The following is a 10,406-nucleotide window of genomic DNA, read 5'->3' on the forward strand; positions in this document are numbered from 1 at the left end:
CATATTTCACTACAAGAAAAATTTTGTTCATTCTTCCTCGCAACAAACTGTTGTACCTGTGGAGTCTTTTGTTCTTCCAGTTCTAGTTTTTGATCCTACAATAGATCCACATTCTCTTCAACCAATATACAACCACCTCAAAATCCTACTCAAAATATTGATTCTACAAATGTTTCTTCTCTTAGAAGATCCACTAGACAGAGACATCCACCAAACTATTTACAGCAATATCATTGTCATCTCACTTGTTCTTCCTCAGATCATAGTTCACTTGCTGCAGCCTCCTCAAAGGTCAGTTCTCACTACCCTTTGTCTACTTATCTCTCTTATTCTAACTTGTCTCCTGCATACAAAGCCTACACAGTTTCTTTGTCTTCAAATTTTGAACCCAAATCATATTATCAAGCTGTCAAATTTTCACATTGGCGTGATGCCATGTCAGTTGAGTTAACTGCTCTTAAAGAAAATCATACTTGGGTTCTAACTAGTTTACCTCCTGATAAACATCCAATTGGTTGCAAATGGGTGTACAAGATTAAATATAAGTCAGATGGTACCATTGAGAGATACAAAACTAGGCTTGTAGCTAAGGGGTACACTCAACAAGAAGGTTTGGACTTTCTTGATACATTTTCTCCTGTTGCAAAGCTCACAAGTGTTCGGTGTTTGCTTGCCATTGCTGCTGCTAAAGGATGGTAGTTACATCATTTAGATGTAAATAATGCTTTTCTTCATGGTGATTTAAATGAAGAAGTTTACATGACACTTCCTCAAGGTTATGGAAGTGAGGGGGAGACACGAGTATGCAAGTTGACTAAATCCTTATATGGACTCAAATAGGCTTCTCGCCAATGGTTTCACAAGTTATCAAACTGTCTTTTAAGTCATGGTTTTTCACAATCTAAGTGTGACTACTCTCTGTTTACTAAAGTCACTACAAGTTCATTCCTTGCTTTGCTTGTCTATGTGGATGATGTGATAGTAGCAAGCAATGATATTCAAGCTGTGCAAGACATCAAAAATGTTCTTCATGCTGAGTTCAAGATTAAAGATCTTGGAGAATTAAAATACTTCCTAGGATTGGAAGTGGCTCGAACATCTAAAGGCATTTCTGTTTGCCAAAGACATTATGCTCTTGAAGTGTTAACAGATTCAGGTTTTATTGGCTGTAAACCAGCCAAAATACTTATGGATCCTAACTTGCGCTTCATCAACACAGATAGTGGTTTATTAGAAGACCCCACTGTCTATTGAAGGTTAATAGGAAGGTTACTTTACTTGACTATTACAAGACCAGACTTGGTATTTTCTGTTCATATTTTGGCTCAGTTTATGAACAAACCAGCACAAGTTCATCTTGATGCTGTATATTAGGTTTTGAGATACATAAAAGGAACTCCAGGGTAGGGTATATTTTTGCATGCATCTTCATCTTTACAATTGAAGGCATTCACGGATTCAGACTGGGCAACATGTCCTGAAACAAGAAAGTTAATTACAGGTTTTTGTGTTTTCTTGAGTGAATCTCTTATTTCTTGGAAATCTAAGAAACAAAGCACTGTGTCAAAATCATCAGCAGAAGCTAAATATAGGGCTCTCGGTTCCACAACATGTGAATTGACTTGGTTAATTGCCTTGCTTAAAGATTTTGGCATTAATCACAACTCACCAGCATTACTTTACTGTGATAGCAAAGCTGCTCTACATATAGCAGCCAACCCAGTGTTTCATGAGAGAACGAAATACATTGAGATTGATTGCCATTTGGTTAGAGAAAAAATTCAAACTAGAATATTGCATACTCTTCATGTGAATTCAAAGCATTAGCTAGCAGATTTTTTTACAAAGGCTTTGGCCTTCCCTCAGTTTACATTTTTCCTTTCCAAGATGGGAGTGATAAATATACATACTCTATCTTGAGGGGGAGTGTTGAGAAATGTACATATGAGTTAGTTAGCAAGTTTTTCATTTATTATATAACACGTGTTGTAATTAGTTTTCTGTATACATAGGACATAAGTCAGTTTTGTAATTCACTCAATTTTCTTTTAATCAAAAGTAGAGGAAAACTTTCCTTTTTTGCTCTTTAGGTTTTCTGTACGTAGTGTGGAACTATCATCTTTCTACATATATAGCTTGGTTTGAGCTTTGAAGCGTCCAACAAGCCATTCATTTGGGTTTTTCGAGGTGGATATAAGCAAGGGGGAATGGTCAAATGGTTATCAGAGGACGGTTTTGAGGGAAGGGTAAAAGGGAGAGGCTTCTTGATTCGAGGTTGGGCACCGCAAGTATTAATATTATCGCATCCAGCAACCGGTGGGTTCTTACCACGCTGTGGTTGGAATTGGTCCAAGGTAGAAGGCATTTGTGCTGGCATCCCAATGATAACATGACCTTTGTTTGCCGAACAATTTTTTAATGAGAAGTTTATCGTACAAGTATTACAGATCGGTGTGAGGGTCGGAGTCGAGGTATTGGTAATGCACTGGGGGAATGAAGAGAAGTTTGGGGTGCTGGTGAACATGATCAGAGAGAATTTTGAGGAGGACATAGAAAAGATAATGGGTGAAGGTAAAGAAGTAGAAGAAAGAAGAGAGAAGAGTCAAAACGTTTGCAGAGATGACAAAGAAGGCAATGGAAGAGGGTGGATCTTCTTACCTGATCAACATCTCAGATTCTCACTACTACTTGATGATATCATGAAACGGGAAAAAAGGCGATCAAATTCTTAATCATAAATAATATTTTAAGAAACTAATTACATGCATCATGCATGCACCCATTATTTAGATCCTGCATGCATGCAGTGGTTTCTTTTTTTCTAATTTATATGTAGCTAGCTTGGTACGCGCGTAATTTATAATTTATAATTTATTTATGGTTTGATGAAGTACTGGTTTAATGTTTGGCCCTTTCATAGCACATTTAACCATTGTGCTTAATTAATTACAATTATAATTTCTCATGCACATATATAATTGCATATAAAATTAATGACAGAAATCTCTCACATATAATAAGAAAAAATTTCTTCTTTCTCGCTATCGACAGGATTAGGAAGGAGTGATATCTTTTGATGATAGAGAAGCCATTCGTCTCCATTAATATAAGAAATATCCACGTAGGGAGCTGCTTCAGATTGGTCGAGTTGCTTTCCATACGAGGCTCTATATGTGTAGTTTGCTCCTCGTCCCAAACATTGATATTCTCCAAAGAAGACTGTTCTGTTTTCAAAATCACGTACATTAATAATATTTAAATCTTGATAGCTAGAAGAAAACAACCAAGACTTAAAATCTTGAGCGATCTTTTCTGATCACCTCATGATCATGTTATAAGTTTATAAGGGCCGGGACAAGAAATTAATAGAGGAAAGAGAAAAGAAATAAACTAATTAAGGCATGCAGGCAAATAATGCATGCATGAGTACGAAAAGAAAATTAGGTTCTGCAGATAAAAGTAATTATTTAAGTAGGATCAGCCACAAACTGGTCTCTTGAAGGGTCTCTCCAATCATTCCAACCATCCGGAGCTACGACATCATCCATGTATGTTGTAGAAAACACCACAGTGGCATAATCTCCCCAAGCTCGCCCAAGCCATACTCTCCCACTTCCACTGATGCTACAATTCACAAAGGAAAACCCCGTTTCCTCATTCATCGACTGCCTCCCTTGAGCAGTGATAGAGCCGCTGATTCCCCCAGAGACTTCTTTTGCTATTGAATTAATGGTGCACCCCTGTCACAACAGCATTTCCATATACATGACATAATTAATGCTTAGTTAACCTTCCACCTTGAATATTATACATTATTAATGGATCTTTCTTACCATCATAACGTATAACATCCTTTTATGATTGACGTTAGGTTCTCATATATATTAGCATTTAAATAGAGTGGGCACCAAATTAATTAAAGAAAAGATCTAATGGGATAGATGAAAACAACACGATATATATTAAAGTAGAATGCCTTGACAGAAACGAAACTAGAAAAATTATGTGTTCGATCTTTATATATGATATGGAAGGATACCCTACCTCATAGAGAGATCTAGCGTTTCCATAAATGAAGTCGATGGATCCTTGGATGAAACATTCTCTGAAATAATGCCTACCACGGTCATCATTAAGTGTGTCTTGGGCTCCATAAAATCCACATCCATAAAATGCAGCCGTATCACCTGCAATTCGAAGTGCCACTGCTTGCCCTCCAATTGTTCCTTGGGGTGGGGAAGGAGCTGTGTTCTTTTAAAAGAAATATAAAGAGAAATCCACGTACATAAATGGTCCTGCATAAGGATTCTTTTTCTCTATACGAAAATTATATATATTGTCTCCTTTTTGAGTAAATTCAAAATACATCGATCGGTTACCTTAAAGCTAATGTTGTAAGCGGTGAAGTTGGGAGCAAAGATAGCAACCGAAAAGCTGTGGGCAGTCCCTCCAGTAGAATTTGCAGTGTCATTCCATTCTATAGCTGTGTTAAGATATCCCTGACCTTGAAATATCACATTTGTCTTGTTGGCGTTCACTACCACCTTTTCCCTGCCGACATGTGCATAATCGAGCTATATATTCTCAGGAACAGCATGTGCTGGCCAGTACATGCTTGTACATAAATAAACTCCTCCTTTCTAATGATTAACAAGACAGAAAGAAAAGTAAAGGGTTGGAAACTTTGAAGGAGATAATTACCCGTATGTACCGGAATCAATACTGATAAGAGTCCTCGCGGGGCTATTTTCAGGAACAGCATCTACTGCCTTCTGGACGCTCCGAAAATTTGCGCAACCCTTCAAGTCGACTGTCAAAACGAGGGCCACTTTGTAAATGGATATAAGCCTAGATTTCCATTTTTTCTTGTTACATTTTCTTTTAGGCTTCCTCCGATGATGATGTCGAGACTCCATATAGGTTAGGCCAGACAAGAAATCCTCCATCGTCTCACCATGCTTAACAACCTCATTCAAAATAGCAAGGTTGAAACCATCTAATTGGGAACTGATTTTGGCGATACTAGTAAAGGAAGGAGGGATACCATACGTAGAGATGAAGCTGGAAAGGAGTGCAATGGCAAAGGCGCCAGAGAGCCAAACGAAGGTTGTTTTGATTCTCATAGTCAATGGTTAAGGCTTTGGTATTGATTAATGTACTGTGTTAATGAGTTTAATACAGTGGGGTTGAGGTGTGGTACCGTGGGAGTGAGCTATTGTTTTATCATGTTCAAGGCGTGAGTGCTACATGCTTGATTGGCGTGAGAGGTACGAAATGTACGAGTCTGTGCGTGTGTGTGTGTGTGTGTGATGTTGGTGGTGTGAGGATTGCACACGGGAAAAAGAGTGGGGAGATGGTGATTACTTGGTGTTCCTTAAAGACATGATTGTATGGGAAGACAGAAAGACATGATAGATCATAGATGGGCAGCAATGACGTCGAAAGGAAAATGCAAAGAAAGATGGGCAGCATTAATGAAGAAAGGAAAATTCACACGCCAAGCCAAAGAAATATATATATGGTTCCAAATTTCAATGATGAAAGCACCGAAAAAGTAAGGGTTGTGCGTGGATGTGTTCGATCGGGTGTGGCTCTTTTTACCATGCACTTATAAATTTATTTTACTTTTTAATCACCTGTAATCACGTGTACAGTAGGCTTAGCATGTACCCTAGTTATTTTTACTTTGCTTTATATTTCCGTCTACAGTTCACTTCAATACAAGATGAGTTCTTCTATACAAAGATTTACTGTTCACGCAACCTCCCCATTCTGTCTATGTGGCAAAATTTTTTTTGTTTTTATTTTTTTTATAGGAAAAATGCGGGCGTTTTGTTCAGAAGGTAGATTTCAATTCTCCCCCCCACCGCGTTCTTCATTTGTGCTGCATTCTCCAGCGTTCTCCCCCCCCCCCCCCGCGGTCGTTTTCTTTCAGCGCCCTAAACTCGAACGTTGGCTGCCGCTGGCCGCACTGCAAGTGAAAAATACTCCGGAAAGGTGTGGCTCCAGCACTGTGGCACCGTGTAGGTCCATCATTCCGGCACGGTGTAAGGAAAGTCGTCTGGGTTCTGTTATTGCAGTACAACAGTCGCGGTGGGCAATGTGGTCCACGTCTGTCGCCGGAAGTCGAGCGGCACAAACCGAGTAGAACACCCGAGAGAAGTGAACCGGGTCCACTTTCAACGTCGGCAGCAATCCCTTGGTGGTAATTAATCATCAAGCTCTGGCTGGAATAGTTCCGTAAGTCCCTCCTCAACCGTAAGTCCCTCCTCGAGCATCGATTAATTCAATATATGTAGGAAAAATTTTTCCTTTTCTTGAAACTTCTGTTATTACGTTTAGTATTAAAGCAAAATTTTATATTTGTTGGATGTAAATATTTGGGTCGGTCGAAGAGGTGGATGTTCTAGTGTTAAAAGTGATGAATGCGAATTTTTTTGATCTGTTGCTTATAATTGTTTTAGGGTTTGCTTCATGTTTATAGGGTTTTGGTGATTCCCTTGCTGTATGAAGGTGCATGGCATTTACCTATGATGTTTTGGTTAACAATCTGGGGCATTTCGATATATTTCCTTCTATAAATGTGTAGAATAGAATTAGACATGGCCTTTAAGTCGAATTCTGGAGGCTCATTTGAAGCTTACTGGTTTAGAAATTGTAGGTGATGTATGTACCTAGTTGTATGCTTTTGTAGGTGTTGTTTAGTTTAACTTATAGTTTGTGATTTTTTTTTCACCTAAGAGGTGCATGTCAGTATGGATCATTTGGGTTTTTATGAAATGAATTTGATTGTAATAATCATGATGCTGCTTTTGTGTTTGTTGATGCATGAGATTGGAATGGAGGGCCAAACAAATTGTCAATTGAATGGAGGCCCCACCTGATTAACATGATTTTCCTGTCTTCTTGTTTCAATTTTGTTACTCATAATCACAAGGAGGCAATGACTGACTTACTTTAGGTCTTTTGATAGGGAAATCAAAAACCCATGACCCCATCTATATGATAATTTCCCCAACTCAATTACAACCTCCTCTTCTTCTTCTTCTTCTTCTTTTGTGTGTGTGCAGAATGAACAAAAATAAAGAGGACAATACCATGTCCATAATACATAGTGGGCATCCCATGAATTTGACTAATTTGGTGCGACATGGCACATAGAACCTATTTACTTGCCAAAAATCATGCCTTGAATATCTGTTAGCTTGCTTATCGCATTTACAAGTGGCCTTTTTACTCTTGAATGAGACTACTTTTAATGAGGTTTTTGGGCAGTTTTTGGCAAGCTCTTGAACATCTAATTAGGTGTGTTTCTTTTCTGTACTTGGAGTATGCCTAATTAATTATGAGGGTTATTTAACATTTTTCCTGGTTATTTTTAATTTTTCTGACATTATATTTTGAATGCATGTTGCAGTTGCCTGATTAGTGTAATGTGTAGGTTGAGGGATTTCTTTTGTTGATGCATTATTCTTGTTCTCAATACTTAGTCCAACAATCGTGATGGGCAAAGAGGAAGATGGAAGGCCACCCAGGCCTTCTATGTTGATTTCTATGACCCATGTAGGATACACACTGGTTATTTGATTCTATTGTGTTATCATATATTTTCCTGTAACATTTACTCAATCCATTAAAGGCGCTTTTTTGTATGTTATAGGGATATTATGGTACTGTAAATCCATATAATCCGCCATATATGATGCTTTTAAATACATTTCCAATTCCATATCCATATGCTTTGGGTAGCCAGGTAAAGTTATTTTATCCTTCCCTATATATATATATTTGTTTTGTTACATGGGTTTGAGTTATTCTAACACAGTGGGTTGGTAACTGCAGTATGTCGCAATGCCACCCTTTGGACCAAACATGGCATCCTGAATGACGAGTAATCCGAAGGAGTTGGGACGAGGTGAAGATACAAACCAGGTAGTTCATTTCATTCTCTTCTTGCTATGATTTTATAAATAATATGTTTTTTTAGTGCGTGCGTGGGTTTGAGTTATTCTAACACAATCCGAGTTCGTGTAGTATGTGCCAATGCGACCCTTTGGACCAATGATACCATCCTCTCCGTTAAGTAATCCGGAGGTGTTCAGCTGAGGTGAACATGCGATGCAGGTAGTTCACCTTAATCTCATCTTTAATATTTTTTTGAATTTATTTAATTATGTTCTTTATGTGTTTTTTTGGTGCGTGTGTGGGTTTGAGCATTTCTAACACAGTGGGGTGGGTAACTGCAGTATGTGGCAATGCCACCCCCCTTCGCAATGTCACCCTTTGGACCTCCGTTGCCATCCCCTCCGTCGAGTAATCTGGAGGAGTTCAGCCGAGGTGAACATACGATGCAGGTAGTTCACTTCAATCTCATATTGATTATTGGCCTGAATTTATTTAATTATGTTCTTTATGTGTTTTTTTTTTGCACTACGTGGGTTTGAGCATTTCTAACACAGTGGGGTGGGTAACTGCAGTATGTAGCAATGCTACCCCCCTTCGCAATGCCACCATTTGGACCTCTGTTGCCATCCCCTCCGTCGAGTAATCCGGAGGAGTTCAAACTAGTTGAAGATACGACGCAGGTAGTTAACTTCAATCTCATCTTTATTATTTTTTTAAATTTATTTAATTATCTTCTTTATTTATTTTTGGTGCGTGCGTGTGTTTGATATTCTAACACTGTGGGTGGGTAACTGCAGTATGTTGTGATGCCACCCCCCATTTGCGAAACGAACCTTTGGACCTCCGTTGCCATCCCCTCCATTGAGTAATCCTAAGGAGTTCAGACAAGCTGAAGATACGACGCAGGTATTTCACTTCATTATTTTGTGTAATGAAATATTTATATGAAGGAAATGTTTTTCGTTTTAGTGTGTGCGTGGGTTTCAGTTATTCTAACACAGTGTGACTTTGTGAGTAACTGCAGTATTCCTCATTGCCACCCTTTGGACCAACCATGCCATCTCCTACGTCGAGTAATCCTAATGAGTTGAAACGAGGTGAAAATACAATTCAGGTAGTTCACTTTAGTCTATTTTCTTGATTTTTTCTTCTACCTCCATATTTTCCTTACTGATTAACACAGTAAGGAAAATACAGCATTCAACAATGTCACCATGCGGACCAACTATCCCCTACCCACATTGCGCAAGTGAAAAGAATGTTGGAGGTACACGTTTAGTCATATGAGTTAACATCCCATGCCATATAGAAATGTTTTCAGCTAATATTGGTTAGCATTCTTTTCAAAAACTAAACCAGACATAAATATATCGCCAGATGCGGAGGGGATGAATGATCTATCAAATGATGATGATAAAGTTGACCCTCCAACAGCTGGTATGAAATTTCCATTTGATAAAGAGGTTTTACTGTATTACAAGCGATATGCCAAACAAGAGGATTTTGGTGTTATTATCAAACGGACAAAGAGAGATCTAGATGGGAATACCAAATATGTGACGATTGGCTGTGCACGTGGGGGAAGGTATTATCCTAGCTATAGTAATTTAGCTAAGCCACGACCAATGACAAAAATAAATTGTAAGGCAAAAGTAAATGCTCGGTTTATGAATGGGAAATGGGTGTTGACCAGTGTTGAGTTGTTTCACAACTATAGTACTGTTAGCCCAAAAAAATCTAGATTCTTTAGATCTCACAAAGTTTTAGATGAATACAATCAGAGGATGCTCGACTTGAATGACAAAGCGGGTATTCGGATGAATAAAAATTTCCAAGCACTTGTGACTGAAGCTGGGGGGTTTGAGAATTTGGATTTCCAAGAGAAAGATTGCAGGAATTATATCGACAAAGCCAGATATTTAAGAATGGATAAGGGGGTGGTGAAACACTGAATGACTACTTTAAGAGAATGAGGAAAATGAATGATGACTTTGTGTCTGTCATGGATGTGGATGATGAGTTTAGAGCGAGGAATGTGTTTTGGACTGATGCACGAAGTCGAGTGGCATACGAGGTTTTTGGAGATGTTATCACCTTCGATACAATGTATCTAACAAATAGGTACAGAAAGCCGTTCGCTCCCTTCGTTGGTGTCAACCATCATAGACAGTCCATACTCCTGAGGGCAGGGTTGATTTCAAGCGAGGATACAAGTACTTTTGTTTGGTTGTTTGAAGCATGGTTAGAATGCATGAATGGACGGGCACCCCAAGCCATCATAAGAGATCAAGACCGTGCAATGAAGAATGCCATTGGCATTGTATTCCTGCAAACAAGGCATAGATACTGTCTTTGGCATATAATGCAGAAATTGCCAGAGAAATTGGGATCCCACTATGATTACGACGCAGGGTTGAAGGCTGCGATTCAGAATGCAATCTATGGTACACAGACTTGTGATGAATTTGAGGAGAAGTGGCAGTAGCTAATTCATATGTATG

At 38.7% G+C, this 10,406-nt stretch overlaps 2 protein-coding genes across 3 annotated transcripts; one reads left to right on the forward strand and one right to left on the reverse strand.

Moving 5' to 3' along the window:
* The first annotated feature begins 759 nt into the window (after positions 1-759).
* LOC122279460 (uncharacterized mitochondrial protein AtMg00810-like) lies at positions 760-1,254 on the forward strand. The gene is made up of 2 exons (XM_043090142.1): positions 760-801; positions 907-1,254. The coding sequence occupies exons 1-2, from the start codon at positions 760-762 to the stop codon at positions 1,252-1,254; spliced, it is 390 nt and encodes a 129-aa protein (XP_042946076.1).
* Positions 1,255-2,856: 1,602 nt separating this feature from the next.
* On the reverse strand, positions 2,857-5,227 carry LOC122278868 (probable pectinesterase 15). Of its 2 annotated transcripts, none has more exons than XM_043089079.1 (5): positions 4,702-5,210; positions 4,380-4,551; positions 4,045-4,251; positions 3,490-3,740; positions 2,857-3,224 (listed from the first exon to the last, which is right to left on the reverse strand). In XM_043089079.1, the coding sequence occupies exons 1-5, from the start codon at positions 5,121-5,123 to the stop codon at positions 3,008-3,010; spliced, it is 1,269 nt and encodes a 422-aa protein (XP_042945013.1). In that variant the 5' UTR covers positions 5,124-5,210; the 3' UTR covers positions 2,857-3,007. The 2 variants fall into 2 exon arrangements, with proteins under 2 accessions (XP_042945013.1, XP_042945014.1); XM_043089080.1 differs by having other exon boundaries at positions 3,015-3,219; positions 4,702-5,227.
* Positions 5,228-10,406: the final 5,179 nt, after the last annotated feature.

This window comes from Carya illinoinensis, chromosome 10, assembly GCF_018687715.1.
Source record: "Carya illinoinensis cultivar Pawnee chromosome 10, C.illinoinensisPawnee_v1, whole genome shotgun sequence".
In the NCBI taxonomy this organism is placed as follows: domain Eukaryota; kingdom Viridiplantae; phylum Streptophyta; class Magnoliopsida; order Fagales; family Juglandaceae; genus Carya; species Carya illinoinensis.

Bases quoted from the DNA above. Each gene is read 5' to 3' on its own strand.
- LOC122279460 (XM_043090142.1), top strand. From the start codon at position 760: ATGACACTTCCTCAAGGTTATGGAAGTGAGGGGGAGACACGA. The intron at 802-906 runs GTATGCAAGTTG...TCACAATCTAAG, and splicing joins GAAGTGAGGGGGAGACACGA to TGTGACTACTCTCTGTTTAC.
- LOC122278868 (XM_043089079.1), bottom strand. From the start codon at position 5,123: ATGAGAATCAAAACAACCTTCGTTTGGCTCTCTGGCGCCTTTGCCATT. The intron at 4,552-4,701 runs GTAATTATCTCC...ACATGTCGGCAG, and splicing joins ATTGATTCCGGTACATACGG to GGAAAAGGTGGTAGTGAACG. The intron at 4,252-4,379 runs GTAACCGATCGA...TTCTTTTAAAAG, and splicing joins CTTACAACATTAGCTTTAAG to AACACAGCTCCTTCCCCACC.